This window comes from Rhodamnia argentea, chromosome 1 (genome assembly GCF_020921035.1).
Source record: "Rhodamnia argentea isolate NSW1041297 chromosome 1, ASM2092103v1, whole genome shotgun sequence".
NCBI lineage: Eukaryota > Viridiplantae > Streptophyta > Magnoliopsida > Myrtales > Myrtaceae > Rhodamnia > Rhodamnia argentea.
The window spans coordinates 1,509,969-1,536,364 of record NC_063150.1 but is presented as its reverse complement, the minus strand read 5'-3'; the positions used below and the strand labels follow the sequence as shown (position 1 = coordinate 1,536,364).

Here is a 26,396-nt window from a genome sequence, read left to right as displayed (position 1 = left end):
AAAACAAATATCAACAGGTGAGGGGCAACGTAACTAAACAGGACCAAGAGTCAGTTGACGTGAAATTGGTTTCGACCCCTCAACCATTCTGTTGGGAAGAAGGCCATCAATCAGCAACTTTTTTATATTCAGCTTGTCACGACTCTACAGAAAAGGAAAAGTACAAATCACTGCATTAACAGGCGACTCCCGGTAGAAGGATAAAAGGCAGTCGGCGATTTCCACCTAATCAACTTAGGCAACTTCAAATACCATAATAGCTTTCAAGAATTGTCATCCAGTGTCGGCTCAATCACCAGCATTGCCTGATGTAGCAATCACTCGTTTTGCGGACGCTTCATTTTGAGAAGATGAGAGAGGCCAGCTATTACATGAAGCCTACTGCTTGGGATGCCTGTTTTTGCCAGTGCGCTTCCATTTTTGTCCAAAAGCACAAAGCAAGGAACATATCTAATGTCATAGTGGAGGAGCTGCAGAGACAGAGACATAGCTTGTAATTTCTTCGTAGAGCTGCTGGGAAAATAGTGAAATATAACTCAAATGACGTGACAATTATGGCACATGTGCAGACATGAGACATAGATAATTTGTGCTTATAAGAAGATGGCGATAGTATAAGAATCAATGAGGGGAGCAATTCCAATTTCATCAAAATTGAAGAATCAGTTCAAGTTCATTTCAAAATACTTCAATTGGTGCACGCAAGAAATAGGCCAATTCGGCGGCTTTTCCAATGTTTAGTAGCACCAGGAAACATGAAACAAGGACTTTTATCACATAGACTAAGAAAAAGCAACTACATTTATGGATCCTGAATAGCCCATAAGGCAGTGTTTCTCATAGTAAACGATATGCTAGTTCAGTAACAATCACAATTATCTGTAAGAGCTTCAATGAAACATTTAATGACATCGAAGGAAGAGATTTTTCTCTACCCAGTAAGGAGCTTCAATTCATTTTCAAATGCTCTACATCTTTGCACAAGAAGAAAAAGTCAGAGGCAAAATCCTTGAGGCTATTCAGAATTTCAGCATCTCACACAAACTTCAGCATGGGACTGTCCTTTGCACTTACTCCCATAGAAGTAATTGCTTAATGATCAGGTGAAATGCTCCTTTGGAATTTAACAGGTCGTTGTTTCAGATCCATACGAACAGAGATAAACCCCTTGTCAGGAGGCACTTCCAAAAGAGAGATCAAGAAACAAAAACATGAGTAAAGACAGACCAGACCATAAGATTGACAATTTGACGTGCCAAAATTTTCAAGGACAACTGAAAAGTAGACCGATTTCCACCATACTGGTAGTTCTCTCTAGACCTTTCAACAGGGAGTGAAATTGTTGGCATAGGGTTTGCAGACAGAAGCAAGAATTTTGACAAGAAAGATGATCTCATGCAAGAGAACAAATCATCTTGGAGCTACTGGAGACAGGGAAGACAAGTTTGAGAAAAACAAGTCAAATTCATGAAAATTTTAGGCACCCCTAAATAGCTTGTTTGAGGTACCCAATCAATACGGAGGATTTAGATGTACGCACACTTCCATGTGGAAGGCATTGGGCAGGGCATAGCCAAACATCTGAATCATATGGTGGAGTTGACTTTAAATGCTAAGCAGGATAGAACTTGGCCAAAGGGATGTGATGCGAAGCAAGAGTGTTATAGTGCCCTGAAGTTGATATTGTTATGTTCTGCTTGTCTTCATAAACTGCAGTTTCGATTTGCTACTGAATTATATGGCAAAAATCAAAGTGTCACAACAGGCAACAGCTCCTTCCCCAGTTTCCCTGCTCATCTTTTATAACTAAGCACAAGCTCACAACCACAAACCTAACACAGATTATTCCAGCTCCAAGCCATGTGAATGATCAGCACACTGTGCATACACATTTAAGCGCATACAAACGCTTAAGTGTCTACAAGTTTTTGAACAACGTCCTCCATCTATTGCTGAAAAACGTTCAATCATAACATACAAAAGAAATCTCAGTACTACCAGATAATAACCAAAAGACTCAAAAGAGAAAGATACATGAAAGTACCTCAGGAAGCCACATCGCATTCTCTGCATCGGCCATAACAATGTTGAGCCAATCCGAATTCCGTCCCTCCACCTCCAGAACAAACTTGAGCAAAGAACTACACAGCCTGCACTTGGGTGAGTAGAACTCAATCACAGTGGCCTCCTTCCGACTGGCCAGAGCAGAGGCAAACGCTCTCTGCTCCGCCTCTCCTTGCTCTTCAGCACTCAAGCCCTTCTTTTGTGACCTCAAGACCTTGTCTTTACTGTTTCCAGCAACTAAGGCCGAGGATCGAGAAGATGGGTCATGAGAAAGCGGGGGTTTTAAGGCAGGGACGAGGAGATTGGAAGCGAGAGAGCCGATGTTTTGCAAAGATTTGAATAACCATGGAGTTTCAAAGCTACAGCCTCCGGGGTCGGTGGGGTTCCGGTGGATGTCCCATGGCCATTTCAAGCAAAACTGAGGCTGTTTGGGAACCAAGACCCATGAAAATCTACTATGCCTTTCTTCGTCCTTCAGTCTGACTCGCAACTGCTCGGACCCGAATCCGAGTCCGGTCAGCGAAGGGAAATTTGCAGAACCACGGTCCGGGCTCGATCAAAGAGCCTAATAAGAAGAGTGAAGTGACGGCGTTGTCTCCGCCGCTAATGAGAAGAGTAAAGACGGCGTTGTCCCCGCCGGCGGCGGGGTTGACGAGTCGGTTAAAGGTAAGGGAAGGTGAAGCAGCTGATGGAGAATTGGAGATGGTAAAGTGAAGCGAATTTGTATGCAGTTCTCTACTCCTAATGTATACTATGATTTTGAGTTATAGATTTCTTTTCAGTGTGATTATTTTCTTCTTTTCATTTAAATATTCATCGAGGAATAATTTCATTTAATAAATTTTCATCCATTTATTTATGAAATGATTATTATGTTTATTTTTTTCTATAAACTTCCAAAAGAATATATAATTCGTTTGATTCGGTTCAAACAGGTAAATGTAATTGATCCGTTTTAATTTGACAAGATTTTGTATTTATTGTGTTTAATTAATCTTAAAACTTATCCTACGATGATAGAATAAAAGGTTATTTGGGCTATATGGAATCATCAATAATTACGGATGTATCTTTAGGTCTAATTCTTAAAAATCTTCAATTTTAAGTCCAATCCTAATTCTGTTAGGAACTTTTCTTCCCCCCTTAAAAAATATCACCAACTTTCATTGTGGTTCTAAACCCGCTCACGTGTTCAAAGATCACCACTATTTTCAAGAAGTTTATTAACATCAAAGCAAGTTAGAATTCCATTATCATACTTGCATCTTCATTAACACCATTATCTTAGTATGAAAGCCAGTTGATGATCTTAATGAATTTAGTAGCGATTTTTTCTAATAGAGCGAAAATTTAGGATTTTTTTTAGACAAAAAGGTTTGGAGTTGAGTTAAAATTCAATATAAAGTTAAAGATTTTCAGAAAATTAGCTTGTATTTTTTTTACCGGTGAAAACCAGACGAAAAGGATTGGAGTCGAATTAAAATTCAATATAAAGTTAAAGATTTTCAGAAAAATTAGCTTGTATCTTCATATATCAAGAATTACAAGATTGTCTAATTGATTATGTGCGACATCGATTTTTTTTTCATGTCCAAATTTTAATTGGCCTGAAGTTTTCAATAGTTGAAATGAAAAAAACAAAAGATAGATTTGCTTGTATAAGGAATACTTCAAATACAAACCAGATTTTGCATGGATTATATAACCTCGAGGACCATATTGGGAAAATTAATGCAAGTTGAGGACTGTATCTGCAATTTCTTTATTTTAGGGGTGTAAATTGGCAAAGACAGGAAGTTTCACATTAAATGCTTCGTTTTCATTTCGGGGGTGCGCAGGACACAGGAGTAAACTCTTCCCCTGTTGCTGTAGCTCAAGACTGGAGAATCTCTCTCGGGAGTCCGAGGCGGATTTCTATGGCTCCTCCCGGAGTCCTAATGGTGAGTTTCGAAGCGTATAATCACTTCCATCGACGCATTATATGTGTCTTCTCCGATGATTGCTTTCGAGTTCTCATCCGCTGGGCGCTTTTCTGAAAACTGCAGGTGGCGGAGAAGCCGAGCATTGCTCTCTCCATAGCCTCCGCTCTCTCGCGCGGTCAAGTACGTTCTCGCTGTCCAACCCGTCGTTTGGTGTCGTGGGTTTCATCGCCTTTCGATTCTTAGATGATGTTTTGTCGTGTCTTTGCAAATGCCAGCAGCGATGGAGTTTTTAATTCGGTATTGGGATTTACATGGAGCGATTGTTTTCTGATTCATTACCGCTTCCTACGAATTAGTTTCGGCGCCCATGATGAGTTTGTCCTATGTTTCGGGCCGCCTTTTTCTTAATCCTCAATTTTTCATTTCTTGCTGAGTTTGAGAGTGCTTCTATGTTGCGCTGTGGAAGGATTATTTCTTTCTTTCTTGGGTTGAAATATGCACGCGTTACAGATGTCTACACGGAAAGGGAGCACCGAGGTTCATGAGTTTGATGGGGTGTTTCTCGGGTTCAAGGCGTGCTATAAAGTGACTTCTGTCATTGGCCATGTTTTCAGGTGCCTTCCACTTCCGCTCTAGATATTTGAACACAGTGCAAACTGCATTGATACCATTTTCACAATTGTTGGCCTTGACGATGGATCGATCACAGTCTCCAAGTCCCTAGTTTGAACTCTAGGGTACTGAATGAGGTCCGTTCAGAGTAAATTGTTCTATTGATCACGCTTCCACAGCCATTCCTATACCACCGCAGATGTTTTTGAAGCATTCTTATATATTTGACACATTGGATGGTGTATTGTGTCTGAACACAATTGCTTGAATTTGAAGAGCTGCTAGTCTTGTCCCTAACACCAGATCTTACAAATTGATACTATCACTAGCACTGTCAGTGAGTTTCACTTCTTAATATTTAATTTGTCTGCATTATGTTTGGTTGGCATTGAAGCTCACAGAGGACTTTGTTTATGATTTCTTTTTTGTTGTGTGTGTTGAATATAGTGTAGATTTCCCAACAGCTTATCAAGACTGGAAAACCACTAATCCTTTGGATCTCTTTCAAGCTCCAACAATTAAGACAGAGGCAAACCCAAAGGTATAATTGCTTTTCGTCTCTTCTTCCATTTTCAATTGGTTTCTTTTTTCTTTGTTTTTTTCCCTTTTTGAACATTACTGTATGTTAATGTGCATATATTGTGGATCTAACTATGATTAGTAAATAATTTCATGGTTGAAGAGAATTTTGTGCTTGAGATTACCATAAGATATTGATTTTCCAGATCTTTAAGATGTTTGACACTTTATACATTATAGACATCTTCCCCTTTTAGCGATTTATCTCTTTTGGACATTTCTAAGCATGTGCGGTGCACCAGTCTGGTTGACTAGTTTTATAGGGCGATGTGACCTTCACAATTTATTTTGTTGCTGGTGTGATGGTTGTTAGACACGATGAATTTGTGCAGTAGGTCTATAGACTAGGGAAAAGGAGCTTTTGATTCGGTGATGGTTGATTCTGCGTGCTTGTAGCTCAATTTTTTTTTTTTTTGGAAAGGTAAGTTTGGGATTTGACCCAAAAGATATGAGAATTTTACATAAGTAATTGAGCGTGAGAGCCACTTTAGTAGAGTTATTAGGCGGAAGTGCTAAAAAAAAGGGTAAATTTGGGATGCATGTAAAGATTATGGTATGGAGCTCCCCTTCTTTCCATCCAGGCAAGGTAATATCATTAGAAGGTCATTTAATGATGATTTGTGTTTTAGAAATCACCTATGATATGTTGATTGAACTTCAAAGCAATGTTGGTAGTTACGAAATGCTTCCTATCATAATTTAACTATGATGTAAATGCAGCTTTCCTTCATGTAGAGATAGCTATCTCAGTATCTTCAAGCTTCTTCTTTGGTTAATTGGTTTATGAAGAAAGGAACTGGAGAGCTTGTGAAGGAAAAGTGTTTTATTTAAGCAGCTACTGAAAACTTAATCTTATCTATTACAATTAACTGTAGGGAATTTCCTGTGATTATGGCACCTAATTGCCTCTTTGGAGAAACTTATTCTGTGTTTGTTTTTATGCAGTTCTCGGTTTCAGTTTTTTACGGATAATGTTTTGTCTTTTACTGTGTTAAGGCTCATATTCGGAGGCATCTAAGTCATGAAGCTCTTGGTTGTGGATACTTGGTGTTGTGGTTAGATTGTGACCGCGAAGGAGAGAACATATGCTTTGAAGGTAATTTTCCATGTTTTAAGCTACATGATCCATTGTCCTTTCTTATGAATGCTAAATGGTGATAGTAGCCTCTCTTTCATAACTTATCTTCAACGCTATGAAAGTGAAGAGGATTCTTGTGACATGCATTAATTCAAGGGCTTCAAGTGACTGCTTCCCTTTTCTAAAATAGAAAGTTCAGCATTTTGCTGGATTGTTCCACCTGGCCTTGTCTGTTAGTGCTCTTAGAAACCCATTTTGCATTGCTTTTAAAATCAAAAAGGTAGACTTGCATGTCATTGATCTGAGCTGTGTTGTTCGGAATTAGGTTCTCATGCTATTTTCACTTATTACGCCTGGCATCTTTTTCCTGGATTTGTGGAAAAGCCAAACTGCAGTTTAATGTTCCCTTCTTATTTTCCCTCTTCAACAGAAATCCTAATATGCTAAAGCAGCTGCAATTCTTTTGCTTGTTTTTTCTTAATTGTCCTCTTCACCTAAACTGTGAAACATAGTGTTGATATCTTGTAGTATGTTTGCAATTTTTGTGAATGTTGTTAATTGTGGTAATGTCAGGATCCTGATTGGGAGATGTAGCCAGTGATAGTTGTAGGAGATAAATGATTGGGATAGAAGAACAGGAATAAAGTGATTGAATCTTTTTAACTGCTTGAGTATATCGTTGTTAGAAAAGGATTTAGGTGCATATTCCTGATTTAGGGCATCTTCTGTCTTTAAATGTGATTGTGTTCTCCAGCAAGAATTCATGAGCTTTGGTTTATTTCATCTCCTTTTCCTGTTCCAGTTATTGAGTGCACTGGCTTTGGTCGAAACAAGGACCGTAGAAAAGTTTATCGTGCACGGTTTTCTTCTATCTCTGAGAAGGACATTTTTAAATGTATGGACAACCTTGTTGAACCTAACAAGGATGAAGCATTGGCTGTGGATGCTCGTCAAGAAATAGATCTCAAAGTGGGTGTCGCATTTACACGATTTCAAACTGCTTATTTCCAGGGAAGATATGGGAATCTTGATGCCAGAGTGATTTCGTACTCTCTCTCTCTCTCTCTCTCTCTCCCCACCCGAGACTGCCAGCCTGTCTGTTAATCTTTCTTTTGACTGATATATTTGTTTTTTTAGTTTACAAATGCAAAGTGAACAGACATGACTATTAAGCGAAACCTACGCTTGAGATGTGTGGCTGTTGGGCTGTAGTCGTAGACTGATAGTTCTTTACCTCTTTTGTTGTTGGTTTATTTTCACTATATGCATACACATGAAGTGTGTCCATCAATGATCGACAAATGGTGACCTAATAGTTCGTGACGTCAATAATTTGTATTTTTGTTGTTAGATTTGGTGTCTCTCATGTTAGCATCCTCATGTTGTGACAGACATCAAGTTGCAATGTCGTCTGAAGACCACTTATGTGCTTGCATACTGTTAATCTTTGATTTAATTATGGCTATTAAGTTTGAGCAGGTCTTAACTAGAGATGGTGCTTGGCTCCTTCCATTGAGTCAAGTTTTTGTACTTTATCAATTTGTGAATCCCATGAAGATCACTTGCCTAGAAATACAAGTGATTGACACTAACTTTATTATTATTAATTGCACTGTTGCAGACTGCTTTTCATTTTGTAGTAATTTGTAATTACGAACTGGTTCCTAAGTTTTTAAGGCACATGGTATTCTAGATCCTTCCCTATTTCAGCTATGGGCCAGGTTGGATTCTTTAACTTGTGCTTTTTGGTTGTTCAGCTATGGGCCTTGTCAAACTCCTACCCTTGGGTTTTGTGTCCAACGGTATTTGCAACTTACAACGTTTAAGCCAGAAAAGTTTTGGACGTTGCACCCCTACATAATACATGATGGCTATGAAATTAAGCTGGAATGGGAACGTCAGAAGCTATTTGACTTAGATGTAAGGCAGCCCATGAATAAAGTTTTGCAGAAGTAACTTTATATTTCAGTCAGAGTAGCATGGAAGAATTCTCTCCGTTTCTTGAAGATTTGATGCTTCACTATTTTTTCTTTCCACATGACACAGGTTGCTATGATGCTCCATAAACTGGTTGTAGGTGATGCAATTTTAGAAGTTACTGACATATCTGAAAAACAGGAAAGCAAAAGTCGTCCTGCAGGTCTCAACACTGTTAATCTTCTGAAGGTATGCTAATCAATATTATAGATTGGTTTACCATGTTCTATACTCTTTAATACTCGTCTAGACTCTTGGTATTCGATGTAACAACATCATGGGCCAGGTATATATCGTTTCTTGTGATAGCAATGAATTCCATTTGCTGGTGGGATGGGTAAGAAAACTATTTTGGTAATGCCAAAGAGATACCGACAATCTTATGGCATCTCAAAGAGTGTGATAATATTTCAACCAAAAGAAGTATAAGAGTGTGATAATATGATATATCTTATGTATTTATTTAAGAATAAGTGGTAATAATAATTTGAAAAGGGCTTAATACCACGAAAAACTCCAAACCGATACACTTGTGAGAAATTACCTCAAACTAATTTTTTTATCACAAAAAATCCCAAGCCGATTCATTTGTGACAAATTACTTAAAACTAATTTTTTGACCACCCAAACTCCAAACTGGTACACCTGTGACAAATTTTACCCTCCGTTAGTTTTCATTAAATTTTATAGTCAAATTGCTAAGTTGGATGACACGTGGCGGTTGACGGATGTACCGGTTTGGGATTTTCACCCTCCATTTGTTAAATTCTATCGTCAAATTGCTGAGTTGGATGACACATGGCAATTGACGAGCGTACTGATTGGGGTTTTTACCCTTCGTTTGTTACATGTGTATCAATTTGGGATTTTTTGTGGTATTAATCCAATTTAATGAAAACTAATGGAGGGTAAAATTTGTCACAAGTGTACTAGTTTGAGATTTTTCGTGGTAAAAAAATTAGTTTGGGGTAAATTTGTCATAGATGTACCAGTTTGAGGTTTTTTGTGATATTAACCCTTTTGAGAAACTATAAATTAGTTACTTTCCTATGGATGTGAAGCAAAGAGTTCTCTTAATTTTAGTTAGGCTTGTCATGAAATTGAGCATGTATGGAGAAAGATTTTTACCTCTGCACATCATTATACCTTGTAATGTCATTCGAATGTATATTGCTTCCTTGCAACATGTGTGTGAATATCTTCATATGCGAAATCTCCTATTATTTTTATTAAAACTGAAATAAAATACAGGAGCATGTAGCTTGTGATGTTGATAAATTCCTACCCTCTTTTCTTTGTTCAAGAGTAATTTGGGAGGTTTATGGAACAAAAAGATAAATAGTGAATGCAGGGAGGGACATTGCTGTCTTATTCTTGTTGCCATGTTATTTGCTTCCAGAACTTTTTTTTTAATGCAACTTTAGTTTCTAGCCCTCATTTGAGTTTGGTCTATTTATGTCAAATGTATGATTTTCTTTGTATTTACTTTGGTCACTTGTAAACCTTGTGGCTTAAGTTTCCTTGATGCAGAGGGGTTCAACAATTAAATTCATACAAAAAAGAACTTATGACTAAAAGATCAATATGTAGAATTATGAAGAAAAACTGCAAAAGTGGTCAAAGTTCAGGGATTGCAAGTGCAATTTCTACTTACAACTATTTACTCCATTATTGCAAGTACATGTGTCATACTAAGCTGAGAAGGAGCAGCAAGATTTTGCCTGCCTTACATAGGATACTTCCAATTTTTGAAGGCTCCACATGAATGTGCGCGAGCGCACACGCACATGTCTTTGCACACGTGTGCATGTTTTGACTGTAGTGTTTTTGTCATCATTGTATGCGCTTGTCTGTTCATGCTTATCTGCATGATGAGCTATTGAGCAATTTGCTGTCCTATGCATACCCAAAGTTATTCGTCATAACCTTGAGAAATACATGACAATCTTTTTTAATTCATTAAAAAAGGTTGCTTCAAGTGCACTGGGCTTTGGACCTCAAACAACAATGCAATTAGCTGAGAGACTGTACACTCAAGGATTCATCAGGTGGTTCTTTGAGCTTTTCTTCTTCTTCTTCTTCCGAGTAATTTCCAGTATCTCTGTAGTTTTGTCTCAATTGTAAGATTGTCATGTCTGTGCAATTCCTTCTTATTTCTTTTGGATTTAATTCGTTGCTTTGATCATTGATTGTTGAAAATTTCTTGTAGGGGGCACTGAAATCTTTACTTTCCAAAAATCTTTATCCTTGAATAATACTTTCAGCTGAGTAGGTTTGATGTTACAAATATACCTGATTAAGAAGTTTGGCTGCCCATTGATCGACCTATTAGCTTGTAAATGCTAGTTGGGATGGAAAACTTTGACTCATGGCCCATAAAACAGGCATTGCATTGAGATTTCCAGTCATTATGCAGTGTGATGGGCAGCATTTTATGGGACATTCGCATTTTCCCTTATTTGTTGGATATTTTTATGGAAACAACATCCTTTAATTTCTTATAGTATCAGAAGTTTGTATTCCTTCTAATTTCAATTGGATAATCTAGCTATCCACGCACAGAGAGTACAGCCTACCCTGCTTCCTTTGACTTTAGAAGTACTCTTGCTGCACAAGCAAATAATCCTACTTGGGGTAGTTATGTGGACAAGCTTCTAGTAGATGGTTATCATAAGCCAAGGTCTGGAACAGATGCTGGTGATCACCCTCCAATAACTCCAGTAAACTCAGCAACAGAGGATATGCTTGGTAATGATGTGTGGAGGCTGTACCAGTACGTTTGCCAGCACTTTCTGGGAAGCATCTCTTCTGACTGCATGTACACTAGGTAAAACATTCATTCCCCAATCTTTAAGTTCTGTTTTGTTGTCTGGTAATATGTTTTGGTGGGGTCTTTCTTCTCTGGTTTTCAAAATGAATTTACATAGAGAGTTTGTATTGTTGGGAGTTGAAGCAAAAGGAGATAATGCATATAATGGGTGAGTGGCTGGGTTACTGTTTATGTTTACATTCATTAGCCTTCATTTGAATTCCTTTGAAGTAAAATTGGATTGTGACTAGGCTATCAATAATTGCCTCTAATTTTTATAATGAAGAGAGAAGTGGAGCACATATATCTGCTTATTAGGAAATGGCTCATAATATGCTCTCTAATCCTTTTTGTTTCCAGGACAAAAGTGAAATTTGCAAGTCAAGGAGAATTATTCCATTGTATTGGACATCATATCACAAACAAAGGGTTTACTTCTATCATGCCATGGTTGGCCATAAATGAGAAAAGTCTACCTCAATTCTCTAAAGGCGAGAAGTTAAAATCTTCAAAAGTGGAGCTGCATGAGGTATCGTTTTGTGCCTGCAAAACATGTTGCCAATTCATAAGTGGAAGTGTCATTATGTCTGCCTGTGGTGTGGTTGATTAAGACTTATTTCTGCCCATAAAAGTGTTTTGCTCATAGAATTTTTGTGCAGTCCAAGGAAAAAAAACACTAGTATACTTGTGAGTAATGTAATGGTGCTGGCATCTTCTTTCAGGGGATTTAACAATAAATTACAGGTTGTTTAACAGTTTGGGGTTTTGGGGGGGTGGGGGGTTTTTTTGTGTGTGGGGGTGGGGGAGATGATCCATTAGATAAGTGCAATTTGAGTTTGGAGCTAGGTTTACTTTCTTTGAAAACATTTTTGTCCGAGATGTTGCATTGCCAATTCAAGAGATCTCACTTACTAGTGCTAACTGGGAAAAAAGTTTTTTCATATGCATAATATCAGTGGACAAATGTGGCATATACAAAGTGAACTGGAATGGTTTGGCTTTGTGACATAAGCATACATTAGGTCAGTGCCATTTTCTCTTCTCCTTTGGTAACATTGTGTTACTGCTTGATATAGATATATTTTTTATACAGCGATCAGTAGTATGCAATCAAAGCAATATCTATGTGATGCTCCTAGTTCTAACAATTTTTTAATTACCAGATTTGAGTGGGAGAATCAGTGGTTTAGTACTGTTAACGAATCAATTAGGAGCATAGGTTATATTCTTGTCATATGTCAACCTTACTTGATGATAGGGTTCGATGCAAGACCAAGAATTGCCATGGAGGCAAATGTAAGCTGTTCATCAAGCAATTGGCAAATAGAAGTGGGAGCTTGATTAGATCAATGAATGAGTTAACGTCATCCATGGTTAAGTATTTGAAGGAATGTTTGGGTGAACAGGGCACCACTAAGAATGTCAAATGCATCTTGTGTCTAAGTATGCAGACACAAACTGAAGCTTTAAAAAAGGTTGATGAGTTGTTTTTCTGGGTTTTATTTCACTATTTCCCCTTTTTGTCCTCCCCTTTTTCTTTGTTGTTTTTGGGGATCCACCCAACGATTGATAAATTCTAAAAAGGAAAGGATGAAGTTATTTCATTGACAACTTCAACTTATATAATCTATTTGCTCCTTCAAGGATGAGAATGTCTGAATACTTCAGTGAGGAGATGGAGTCGGCACTGTTGCAGTAGAAATTTGTTAGGCAGCCTTCATCTCAATCTGTTTAGTCGATTAAGTTTTGTGAAGTGTGCTTCGTTTGTTATTGATGACTTTTGACTTCCTATCTCGTTACAGGGGAATACAACTGCTCCTGATTATCTTAGTGAAAGTGAGCTGATTTCTTTGATGGAGAAGAATGGAATCGGAACCGATGCATCTATCTCTGTGCATATCAACAATATCTGCGAACGCAACTATGTGCAGGTGGGTGATGTAGGATTCCATCTGTTCAGTGTTTCAGAATGTTTAAGTATCGCAGACAAAGAAAGTTTCCATGTTCACACCCATTCTACTTGCAGGTGCAGGCTGGAAGGAAGTTGGTTCCAACTGCCTTAGGTATTAGCTTAATAAGAGGCTATCAATCGATTGATGCTGATCTCTGTCTACCTGACATCCGCAGCTTCATCGAACAACAGATTACTCTTGTTGCAAAGGGTCAAGTGGATCACTGTGATGTTGTGGCTCATGTGCTTCAGCAGTTCAAGCAAAAATTCATATACTTTACTAGGCAGGTTAGCACTCCTTGGTTTTAATTGCTTCATCTTTTAATGAGTAAATTTCCAGAGAAGGGGCTGGAAATGATGTTATATATCATTCTTGTGTTCACAGGCCTCTTTGTCTAAGGTTGAAAGTCAGCTTTTTTTAATATCGCTTTTTGTCTACTAAAACTGGAGTGTGCTGAATTTTGATTGTCAGTTTGTCAACTATATTTATGTATATAGGCGGTCAAATCTAACCAATGAGAATTGTTTCTTTGAAGAGTCAACAGAAATGCTGAAGAGATATCATAATGATATTTTGTAGTATTACACAAATAAAATTATTGCACCCCCTCGGAGAACTTCATTTTGCTTGAAAAAGTATGAGAAACAGTAAGCTTGGTAATGTTGAGTACAGATTGAGGAATGTATTCACATCATATCAGAGCAGCACAATCTTTTGAGGGCAATTCTTTTATCTATCTGCATTTGTCGCTATTATTATGTTCGTAAGCTTACTGCACATCCAGAAAATGGCATATATTTACTTGGTCTTGTCTAAAGTTTGTTCTTCCCCATGTATTTAATGCAAGTGTGCTAATAGTAATATGTTACTGCAAAGTGAAATATACAGTCTGTTTTACCTGGAAGTTTCAACTTTCATTAGAGATACGACATGGGCACACTGATTAAGACCTTACCATTTTATCATTCTTTCTTTGTGGATGGTTCAGATTGGGAACATGGACGTATTGTTTGAAGCTCAATTTTCGCAACTTGCTGATTCAGGTCGCGCTCTCAGTAAATGTGGCAAATGCCTCCGATACATGAAGTACATTTCTACTCAGCCACCACGTCTGTATTGTAATACATGTGAGGAGGTTTATCATCTTCCTCAAAATGGAACAATCAAGGTGATCCTTCATCATCTCATGTTAGTTGGCTTTGTTGAGCTTCGTCATTTTAAGTGGGCATTGGGCTGTGGCTTACTGCTTGACCTTCTTTTCTGGGCTCTTGGGTGTTGTCATGATATGAATTGCGTTTGGCCTGCTTTGACGTGAAGCAGACTTGAATGTTTGGATTTGTGCTGACAAAAGTTTAGAAAAAGTGGATCTTCATCGAGTATGAAACTCCTTATTCTCATTTCATGCGCCATCTGTGTGAACTATTCTGATGTGCTCAATTTTACTGATATTTATGTAGCATGGATTGCTCATACCTCTGGACTATCCCTATTCCTTAACTTTTATGCATTTGAAACTAAGTTGAGTAGCTCCCCTTGCCAACTGTACTGATGGGAATTAAATTTCAATATCTACTGCAAATACTTCTTTGAAGCCTATGCTTTCACAACTAGGCCACAAGATGCTGGAAAGAAATTGCTGAACTTAATGTATCTCTAAGTAGACTTGTCATGCTTGTCTCACTGATGAACACTGATGAATTTTCTCCTCATTCCAATTGTTGCAGCTGTACAAGGAGCTCACATGTCCTTTGGACAGCTTTGAACTCTTGATCTTCTCCATGCCTGGTCCTGAAGGAAAATCTTTCCCTCTCTGCCCTTATTGCTACAACAGTCCACCCTTTGAAGGTATCGATATGCTTTTCGGTGCCGGCAGGATGGGTAACTCTAACAATCCTGGGAAAGGAGCCGGCATGCCATGCTTTCTCTGCCCCCACCCAACGTGTCGGCATTCTCTGATAACCCAAGGAGTATGTGCATGCCCAGAATGCAATGGTACCCTCGTACTAGACCCAATCAGTGCCCCGAATTGGAGGCTCTTCTGCAACATGTGCAACTGCCTCGTTCTTCTCCCGCAAGGTGCTCACAGGGTGTCGACTACAACCGACCGGTGTCCCGACTGTGACTCAATGATCATAGAAGTGGACTTCAATAAGAAGGCGACGCCTTTAGAGGATGGGGCCACGCTGCATAAAGGTTGCATTCTGTGTGATGAGTTGCTTCATTCTCTTGTGGTGGTGAAGCACGGCAAGTCGTTTTCTAGACGAGGTGGGAGAGGAAGGGGCCGAGGAATGGGAAGATCTGGGAGAGGTACAGGCCGCGGCAGTACGAAAATGGTGGATCCTAAGATGTCTTTCCGAGGTTTCTAATGGTTGTTTGTGTCAGCACCAGGGAAGTCTGATCGACGACAACTTGATAAGCCACCGGACTTCTCTGACTTTCACTTTAATGGTTCCTTTTCAGACGTATTGAATGCATATCATGCATGGTTGCTAAATCATAAGCGAGCATTTTAGCTGGGGATCGATCGAAGAATGCGAATGTTCTGTGAATGGGTACATGTAACTATTGTATAAGAATGATGCCTGATTTGCAAAAAAAAAGGTTGCGTTTTTGAAGAAAATGTGAATATGGTTATGAGATATTTTTATCCCAGAACCCAAATGGAAATGAAAACACAATTATGGAAGTGGACTCGGTAATAGGAAAGTTTTCTATGAGTTTAGTCTATACATCAAATTGAATTCAGATGATTAAAATAGGTGGAGGTGGCGGCTCGTCCTGGCATTTCATCTTCAACGAACTTGGATGATCTGGTGGTCGTTTTAAATGGATCAATGGCTCCGGAAAATTAAAGATGTATGAGACATTTATGATCTATCATATAGAGTGATATGGGAGAGCTGGCAGTGGGGGCCACGAGGGTGGTGGCGATGGCGGTGCCAATCCACTGGCGAGGGTCCAGAAACCCTTGCCGGTGGCTGGGCATTGCCACCACTTCTAATCATCAGCACACGCACGTACCCAGACTGAGAGAGGGTTAGACAGAGGTACTCGGCAGGCAGTGATGAAGGTGGCTCAAGTTCATCCACAAATCGGACCGAGGGTTTCCTATTCCTAGAAAGCGGGTTGCGACTGAGTGCGTGCTTATCCATATGAAAGAGAAAGAGAGCGTGCCCGGTGAGACAGCCACATCCCTCACCCGCCTTTCCCCAGACCCTCACCGATCAATGGCAAGGGTCGGCCCTGGCCAACCCCCTCGACACTAGCCAGAAAGGGTTAGCGGCCCTACTGACTAGCGGCAAGGGTGTGTCGCCTTTGCGCCATTCCCACCACCCCACTTCCACCGTCTTCCTATGTTGAATTAGGCTGCCATGTAAGCACTTACCAGCGATTTGACTTCCACATCACTCTCTCCTTCCGAGCATCTCACGGAAGGATCCAAGCATATGATGGAGGACTAAAATTGCAACAATTGAACATGCTCAGGAGACCCAATTGCACAAAGTGAAAATATTCAGAGATCCAATGCCACAATCACCTCTTTTTTTGGATAACGAGGAAGCAAGCTTTGCACACGATTTTTGCTAATTAATCTTAACATATCAACTTATCCTAACCCGGAATTAACTTAAAGAGAAGTAAGTTTTTCCCTTGACAGAAGTGGACGACTACTGTTATGTGTTATCGACAAAGACACGAGCTTCGCCAACAAAGTTTGAAAACACGGGTGACCATTTTCTTTCTTGTTTTTATAATGGCAAGTCGTGCTTCGTTTATACATGAAGCGGACGACAACTCCTATCAACAAAACATGAGCTTCCCGGAAATGGTCCGAGAGAGGTTCCTCAAAAACGCACCTAATAACGTGGGACACTTCATGTGTACAATCGATTATTTCTCTAGAAAATTACCAAAAAATATTCTAAATCTATTATATTTATGCAATTCAGTCCAAATTTTTTTTGCCAATTGAGTCCTAAAATTTTTATAGTCGTGCCGGCTCAGTCCATCCGATTAATTTTTGGCAAGCGTGGCGTGGTCGCTGACAAATTGGACGATATAGAATACTAATTTAATATTTTCAAGAATTTTTTTTTCTCCTTTTTTCTTTTTCCTTTCCTTCCTTTTTCCGCCGGTCAATCGCCAATGTTCGAGAGAGGCTCGTCAGAATCTCACCCAATAAAGCGAGACACTTACATATGTCTAATGCTTTACATCTGAAAGAAATGCTCATTGCATGTTTCAAAGTCGAGTTTGGCGGCGAGACGTGTAGACTCCGGCTCATCTTCAACTCCATGAGGCCGACATCGTCATATGTATAATAAGCACTCTCAGTCATTGCGGAATCAATACATCGGACGACCGCACGTTCATTGGAGAAAGGATATGATGTTTCCCAAGGCCTCTCTCTTCTTCCTTCTTCTCCTACTCCTTTCTTCTCACTCGACCATCTCTTCAAAAGTGGCGGCCGACCGCCCCGTGAGCCACCGCCCCTTGAGCCACGGCAAGCATTTCAATCTCCATAGATACATGCGAAAAACGAGGTAAAACACGAATCATGGGTTCGACCGGATAAACTGCCAAAGTAAATAGCCGCTTTCGAGGAAAGTTATTGCATGGGATACAAAAGAAATAGATTTTACATTAATGTTCTGTTTAGAATTCGGAGTTTGAAGAGAAGAATGTCTAAATTGGAGACTAGCTAAATGGGCGCTTTAACCAATTTTGAAGAGATGACGGTGAGCAAGAGATACACAGGCAGGTCTGAATTGACCTAGCTTATCTTCGTTCTTTTAGGGAGGGGGCCGAACCTCGTGGCCCTTTGCGCCATTTCTACGACCTCCTCCGCCATGTCCACTCATACCAATAGTAACTCGGATCGGTCGGTGCACCCAATTGAACAAATTTTGTACGTGCTCAAAGTGCGTGAGGCTCATTTTATCTTAATCATCGAATAGTGTGGGCCTTACGCGAGACCCAAATGATATGATGATTTGAAAGTTGGCTCGCATGCATCGGATACTTGCAATTCTCGCTCGCAACCAATCTACCGGGTATGACACGATGTCATGCACCCTTTAGTCAAAAAGAGAGGGAGAGCCACTTCATATGTACAATCGCACTATCTTTCCAAATGATGCTCATCCATGTTTTCAAAGTCTGTTGGCGGCCAAACGTGTGAACCCTAATACACGGCTGATCGTCAACTCCAATGGGTCAACATTGTCACATAAATATAGCACTCTCACTGATTCTTTACATGTATGTACACATGGTTATCGTAGAACGAAATATTCCAAGAGAGAAAACGATGCTTCCCAAGGCCTCTCTCGTCTTCCTTCTTTTCCTAGTCCTTTCATCCAACACGATCATCTCTTCAGGGGTTGTCGATGCCCGGCCGATGAGCAATGGTAAGCGCTATCTCTATACACGAATGCGAAATGAGATAACATAAAATGTGAGTTCACTCGATAAACCGCCGATGTAACAATTGATAACAATGGCTTTTGAGAGAAGCGGTAGCAATTGTAGGGGATACAGAAGAAATTGATTTCACATTTTGCAAGTGATGTTCTTTTATAATTCGAAGTTTGAATATATCAAAATTGCAGACTAACTAACTAAATGCACGCTTTCAGGGGGAAACAACATCGAAAAGATGGTGGTCGTGAGCAAGATTCGTATTGAGGGAAGTTCACCTCGGCATGATCGACGGCGTTTTTGTTGTGATCACCAGCAATTTATCTAATAGAATGTTTGGATTTTGTTAGATATATATTACGATTACGATTATGTGTGTATCTCGTAATCATAATCATGATTGATTGTAACTGATATTGTAATGGTACTTTACTATAGATAACTGTGGAAATCTAGTGAATTCTTTTTAAAATTCTCCTTAAAAAAATTGAAGTATTTCTTAGTTCAATTTTATTTTCTTTTCCTTTTTCCCTCCGAAATCCGGCGAGACCGGTGGCAAGTAGCGACGGGCGGACGAGGTGGTTGTTCCCCTCCACCCGCTCGACCGCCTACGTCGAGGCCCGCGAGTGCCCACTGCCGCGGATCCGCCGAACGGGCTCGTCTTCGCCGGCGCCAGGGACGATGTACTTGTTAAGGTGGTTCCGGAGCTTGACCGCTGTCGTTTTGGTGAAGAAATTCATGAGAAGCGATCGATGATTGCTCTGGTTTTTTTTTTTTTTTTCTGATATGGGGGTAAAAGAGAGAATATGCGTCATACATATATGGGACTACTTGCCCGTTGTTTCTTATGCGTAGGAACTGGGGTGGAAAAATCGGATTTTGACTGGTCGTTCTTGTTGGACGAACGACATTGGGACGTAAATATGTTCTATCAAGGGGTCTTTCTTCTTCTCGACTGCTGCGGTCCGCGGTGGCGGGCGGTGACATTCTACTTCTTTGTGAACAATTTCTTTACTTTTAATTTTTGCTTTCTTTCTTTTACTTATAACAAATAAAAATCAAAAGTAAAAAGTAATACATAATAAATTTTACAAGCTAAGTGAATTGTAAATGAGTTGGGTTTGTCTAGCTAAATGAGTTGTAAACGGGTTCAAAGACAAACACATTTACAACCCATATGTAATGTTAAGCTTAAAATTTATACCCATTAACAACCCACCTGTTAGAATTTGACTAACCCGTATTTGACCCATTTTATTGAATATGGGTGAAAATATGGGTTTTCAACCCATATTGACACGTCCCGCTGTAATCATGTTTTCTTTTAATGTATAAGGATGCGAGCTTTAACACCAGACATTGGTAAACTAATCTTGCTATATGAGCATTATCATATGATTAAGTTGATTCTTCTATTTATGCCACGAAAAAGTTAAGTTGATTTTTTCACCATCTACCTTGACTTCCACCTCGTCCTTTCTTTTCATTGTACTCGTTTTTGCAAGACCGAGTCAGCTCACACCGATAACAACTCGGATTGGTCAGAGCACCCAACGGAAAAGATTTTATTTTCTTGGTTGGATCAAGCCACGGAGTATTGGAAACAAGCTATAGCTAACTTGAGTAAGGAGTAGATTTTTGGATGTTTTTCGAGAGCATACGTTTCATGCTTATTTGAGTAATAGCAATGAGATTCAATTTCATCCTTATCATCAAATTATGCGGGCCTTATTCAAGACGTAAATTATCTCACCGTTAGGATTTAATTGGATTGCATACATAGGATACATCCAATTCTCGCTCACAACCAATCTACCGGGTCCGTCACGACGTAACGCATTCTTTAGTCAAAGAGAGAGAGAGACAGAGACAGAGAGAGACTTTGTGTGTACAATGCACTATCTTTCCAAACGATGCTCATCCATGTTTCAAAGTCTATTGTCCCTGAAAAGTCCGAACCACAATACACGGCTAATCGTCAACTCCATTGGGTCGACATGGTCACACACACGCACGTATATATACTCTCACTGATTCTTTAAAGGTACACACGATTATCGTAGAATCACACATTCCAAGAGAGAGAATTATGCTTCACAAGGCCTCTCTCGTCTTCCTTCTATTCCTAGTCCTTTCATCTAACACGCTCATCTCTTCGAGTGTCGCCGGTGCCCGCCCGATGAGCAACGGTACGTACCATCTCTATACATGCATGCGAAATGAGAGAACACAAGACGTGAGTTGACCGGATAAATTGCCGACTAACGATTGAGAACAACCGCTTTTGAGAGAAGCGATTGTAGGGGATACAAAAGAAATCGATTTCACATTTTACAAGTGATATTGTTTAAGAATATATATATAAACTAAATGCTCGTTTCCAGGAGGAAGCTATATCGAAAAGACGGCGGTGGTGAGCAAGATTGGTATTACGGGAAGTCCAGCTTACCAGGCCGGCCACGGTGTTACACCCGCTATTAGAGACTAACAAACTAAATGCTCGTTTGAGATGCCCTCGAGAGGACAACATTTAGACATTCTGTGCCATGCCCGCCGCACCATTGAATCTATATCAAGTGATTCTCGATTATTAGTTTTCCTATTCGATTGCTCCTAACGTACGTTGAGGTTATTGAGAAATGAATACTTCGCTTTCTATACTCTCCATGACAAAAATTATAACACTTCTAGTATACTTTTTCTGATTTTCCACATACTTTTGTTCATGGATATCAAATGATATTTTTGAATACCCTGCAGATGGAAAGAATGTATATTGATTGTTTATCAAATTGATATTCCTATTTGCCGAATCTCAATATCTTTATTTCGTGCTCCCGATCACCGTATGCGGAGTCTTATCTATGTAAGTAAAATCATGATATTCGCAATATTCATGTTTTCTTATTTGGCTTGAACCGATGGGAACAATTGATTTTGAAAGTACTTAAAAGTTATTCAAAGAAAGCGTGAGATCTCAAATTTGATCTAATCGACCACAACCGATTAGTGGCGACTCCAAAAGGTAAGAAAATTACATGTTAAATTGAGTATGAAGTTGCGATTGGTAGGGTTGGGGAAGGCACGCGTTAAACATGAGCGACTGCCTTGTGAGAGGAACCTTATTCCCATTTAATCGTTCATTAGCTTTTCCCTAGTGGTTCACCTCTTAGAAGGGCGTCACACCTTCCAGACAACATGAGCGGCTCCGACGAATCATCCAGCTTCTCGGTATCCTACAGTCCTTCGTTATCACTAGGATGCTATCAACACCTCCGGCGTCCTTGCACCCTTACAATTGCCTCTGCACTAGCAGCCTCCAGCTTTCCGGCGAGCCTATGGGTCCCCGTGGTCCTTACAGCATCGACGTCGCCCAATACTCATAGCTGTTGCCTGCTACCTCCTATTCAACAGCCCGTGACGTCCCTGCAACTCTCAGCAACAGCTCGGCATTATTGTCGCTTCCGCAGTCGCACGGCAAGCAAGCGGACTGTTTTCTTTGGAGTATGTGCACATACGAGTCAAAGTCAAGAATGGAGAGTGGACTTTTATTGGATACACGTTCAGCAAATTTCTGCATGAGATTTGGAGTCTCTGGTCTCAAATTTCAAAGTCCACGTGGACTTTGAAGTGGACCTTAATTCGGTCAAAATTTTGGTTTCGTATATACTTGTTTACTGGAAGGTTGGATTTCTTCTTGAAGCATATGGCTTTTATCGGTGAGTGCCGTGGGTGCGCAATTTGCGCGTGACGTGCCATGGGTGCTGTTCGTGTAGCAAAGCTTTGTTCGTGAATTTTATCCAAAAGACTGATAATTTTTAGTTTTGAAGCCGATTAAATTTTATAATAAGATTTGTTAATTCATGCATGAGATTGAGGAATTATTTCATGAGGAATTGTAGAGCTAAATACTACTTGAGTTATTGGATATAATCGTGGGGCTAAACACTACTTGAGTGACTCAAGCGTGATTGGAATCTCCATTGTATCACTTGATTTATGGTGAAATACGTTGTTCCTCTCCCCGTGAATGTAGGTCACTCGACCGAACAACGTAAATCTAGCGTCCAATTTATTTTCTTGTTTTATCCGTCGATCGCTTGCTTCTGCAACAATTTATGTTGCAAGTTAATTTTATGATATAGTTTTCACCGGATGTTGTTAGAGTAAAAAACCTTGGGTTATTTACTATGATTTAATTATCCATCGCATTGGTAAAGACGTGTTGGGGCATTGAATCCTTGAGCCAAAAGTTTCGGACCCATAATGTTGTCTCATGTGATTTGTTATGAAGCCCAATTTCACCTTAACCATTGAATATCGTGACGTGAAATTTAACCGTTAAATTGCTTAGTTGGATGACATGCGGCGATCGACGGCTGTATTGGTTTGTGATTTTTACTTTATGCTTGTCACGTGTGTATCGGTTTAGAGTGTTTTCTTGGTATTAAACTAATTTAATGAAAACTAAAAGGGGATACATTTGTCACGGATGTATAAGTTTATGAATTTTTGTGATAAAAAAAAATAGTTTGGGGCAAATTTATCATAGGTGTATCGATTTAGAATTTTTTACGGTCAAAAAAATAGTTTGAGATAAATTTGTCATAGTTATATCTGTTTAGTATTTTTTATGGTATTAAAAAAATAAAAATAAAAATAAAAAGGTTCTTGCAAGATTCTTGTCTTCCTTTTGGGTATGGGCCTTACTAAGCCCATCGGCCCGGTTCTCGACCCATAGTTCTTGGTGACCCAGAGTAGGCTGGCCCGGATCTTCAAAATATGCGTCGCTGATGTAGACTTTTTTTGTGTTTTTTTTTAAAGCCCAATTTCACCTTAACCATTGAATATCGTGGCTCAAATTATCTGATGATCAAGATGAAGTCGTCTCGCATATGTCGGACACATGCAATTCTTGCTCATAACCAATCGATCGGATCTGTCTCGATACAACGTACCCTTTGGTTAGAGAGAGAGTGTGTGTGTGTGTGTGTCCATACTTACAATACACTATCATTTCAAATGATGCTCATCCATGTTTTCAAAGTCACTTGGCGGAGAAACGTCTCGACCACAATACACGGCTGATCGTCAATTCCATGTGGATGATGCTCATCCATGTTTTCAAAGTAACTTGGTGGAGAAACGTCTCGACCACAATACACGGCTGATTGTCAATTCCATGTGGTCAACATTGTTAACTGTAGCACTCTTACTAATTCTCTACATGTTCACCGTTTTTTTTTTTTTCAAATTTTTTCATGAGATATTGTGTAACTACTGCCAACCGTTATAAAAGCTTAACTTGTTAGATGAAGGCGCGGTTTAATATGTATATATTTTAACACTCCCCCTCATGCTTAATTCTATCTTTTTACCTAGTACTAAGCGTGGAAATATTTCACCGGGAAGGCAAATAGGGGTCTGAAAAGATTTGAATTCATGACAACTTTGCTCTAATGCCATGTGAGATATTGTGGAGCTACCGCCAACTGTTCTAAAAGCTTAAGCTGCTAGATGAAGGCTCGGTTCAATATTTATATATTTTCACTTTTCTATTAAGAAAAATTAACTTCATATATCTTTTACTTTTCTAAATTTGTAAAAGCCACCTTGACGATATGTGGCTGCCACATAGGCACTTTCAATGGTCATCTCGCTGCACATCAGCATTTTCGTCCAACCATATGACGGAAGGACAACAATCAAATATGTTCAAAGACCCGATTGTCAAAAATACAAAATATAATACAGATACGTTATTGCATAAATAATTATGTTGTGAAAGACTAATGCCATAACTAGAGATGTCAAACGTGTGTGTTGGATCGAATATGATCCGTCCCATATCGACTCATTTAACCCGTTTTGACCCATTTTTATGCGGTACAAATCTAACAACATATACACAATCCAATCCAAAGCCAACGCATATCCAACCCAACATGTATTACTTAAACACTTATATTTTTAACCAAATCATAGGATATTTATTTATTTATTTATTTATTAAGAAAAATTATATTGCTAAAGCACTTTCATGCAATACAAATCTAGCGAATTCTTTTTAAAATTCTCCTTAAAAAAATTAAAGTATTTCTTAGTTCATTTTTATTTTATTTTCCTTTTTTCCCTCCGAAATTTGGCGAGACCGGCGGCAAACAGCGACGGGCGGACAAGATGGTTGTTCCCCTCCACCCGCTGAACCGCCTACGTCGAGGCCCGCGAGTGCCCACTGTCGCGGATCCGCCGAGCGGGCTCGCCTTCGCCGGCGCCAGGGACGATGTACTTGTTAAGGTGGTTCCGGAGCTTGACCGCTGTCGTTTTGGTGAAGAAATTAATGAGAAGCGATCGATGATTGCTCTGGTTTTTTTTTTTTTTTTCTGATATGGGGGTAAAAGAGAGAATATGCGTCATACATATATGGGACTACTTGCCCGTTGTTTCTTATGCGTAGGAACTGGGGTGGAAAAATCGGATTTTGACTGGTCGTTCTTGTTGGAGGAACGATATTGGGACGTAAGTGTGTACTACTAAGGGGTCTTTCTTCTTCTCGACTGCCGCGTTCTGCGGTGGCGGCAGTGACATTCTACTTCTTTCTGAACAATTTCTTTACTTTTAATTTTTTTTTTCTTTCTTTTACTTATAACAAATAAAAATCAAAAGTAAAAAGTAATACATAATAAATTTTACAAGCTAAGTGAATTGTAAATGAGTTGGGTTTGTCTAGCTTAATAGGTTGTAAACGGGTTCAAAGACAAACACATTTACAACCCATATATAATGTTAAGCTTAAAATTCATACCCATTAAGAACCCACTTATTAGAATTTGACTAACCCGTATTTGCCCCATTTTATTGAATATGGGTGAAAATATGGGTTTTCAACCCATATTGATACATCCCGCCGTAATCATGTTTTCTTTTAATGTATAAGGATGCGAGCTTTAACACCGGACATTGGTAAACTAATCTTGCTATATGAGCATTATCATATGATTAAGTTGATTCTTCTATTTATGCCACGAAAAGGTTAAGTTGATTTTTTCACCGTCTACCTTGACTTCCACCTAGTCCTTTCTTTTCATTGTACTCGTTTTTGCAAGATCGAGTCAGCTCACACCGATAACAACTCGCATTGGTCAGAGCACCCAACAGAAAAGATTTTATTTTCTTGGTTGGATCAAGCCACGGAGTATTGGAAACAAGCTATAGCTAACTTTAGTAAGGAGTAGATTTTTGGACGTTTTCGAGAGCATACGTTTCATGCTTATTTGAGTAATAGCAATGAGATTCAATTTCATCCTTATCATCAAGTTATGTGGGCCTTATTCAAGACGCAAATTATCTCACCGTTAGGATTTAATTGGATTGCATACATAGGATACATGCCATTCTCGGTCGCAACCAATCTACCGGGTCCGTCACGACGTAACGCATTCTTTAGTCAAAGAGAGAGAGAGAGAGAGAGAGAGAGAGAGAGAGAGAGAGAGAGAGAGAGAGAGAGAGAGAGAGAGAGAGAGAGAGAGAGAGACCTTGTGTGTACAATGCACTATCTTTCCAAATGATGCTCATCCATGTTTCAAAGTCTATTGTCCCTGAAAAGTCCGAACCACAATACACGGCTGATCGTCAACTCCATTGGGTCGACATGGTCACACACACACACACATATATAGTCTCACCGACTCTTTAAAGTTACACACGATTATCGTAGAATCACACATTCCAAGAGAAAGAATTATGCTTCACAAGGCCTCTCTCGTCTTCCTTCTATTCGTAGTCCTTTCATCTAACACGCTCATCTCTTCGAGTGTCACCGGTGCCCGCCCGATGAGCAACGGTACGTACTATCTATATACATGCATGCGAAATGAGAGAACACAAGACGTGAGTTGACCGGATAAATTGCCGACTAACGATTGAGAACAACCGCTTTTGAGAGAAGCGATTGTAGGGGATACAAAAGAAATCGATTTCAC

At 39.4% G+C, this 26,396-nt stretch overlaps 2 protein-coding genes and 1 long non-coding RNA gene across 4 annotated transcripts; 1 reads left to right on the top strand and 2 right to left on the bottom strand.

Moving 5' to 3' along the window:
• Positions 1-54: 54 nt before the first annotated feature.
• LOC115743338 lies at positions 55-2,620 on the bottom strand (the record flags this gene model as incomplete). Its single annotated transcript, XM_030678075.2, has 2 exons — positions 55-470; positions 2,045-2,620. Coding segments are annotated over 2 exons (729 nt in total), but the record flags the coding sequence as incomplete, so codon positions are not given.
• Positions 2,621-3,875: 1,255 nt separating this feature from the next.
• Positions 3,876-15,642, top strand: LOC115743337 (DNA topoisomerase 3-beta). 2 transcript variants are annotated; one of them, XM_030678072.2, is made up of 15 exons: positions 3,876-4,004; positions 4,110-4,166; positions 4,497-4,600; positions 5,046-5,139; positions 6,174-6,273; positions 7,058-7,301; positions 8,013-8,175; positions 8,302-8,421; positions 10,201-10,280; positions 10,781-11,059; positions 11,402-11,570; positions 12,844-12,972; positions 13,068-13,280; positions 13,982-14,161; positions 14,718-15,642. In XM_030678072.2, exons 1-15 carry the CDS (start codon positions 3,981-3,983, stop codon positions 15,357-15,359), a joined length of 2,598 nt encoding a protein of 865 aa, XP_030533932.2. In that variant the 5' UTR covers positions 3,876-3,980; the 3' UTR covers positions 15,360-15,642. The 2 variants fall into 2 exon arrangements, with proteins under 2 accessions (XP_030533932.2, XP_030533934.2); XM_030678074.2 differs by lacking the exon at positions 3,876-4,004 and having other exon boundaries at positions 4,124-4,166; positions 5,051-5,139.
• On the bottom strand, positions 7,219-26,086 carry LOC125315818. The gene is made up of 3 exons (XR_007199099.1): positions 26,074-26,086; positions 16,397-16,407; positions 7,219-7,326 (listed from the first exon to the last, which is right to left on the bottom strand). It is a non-coding gene; the product is annotated as an uncharacterized LOC125315818 (long non-coding RNA).
• Between the last annotated feature and the right edge of the window lie 310 nt (positions 26,087-26,396).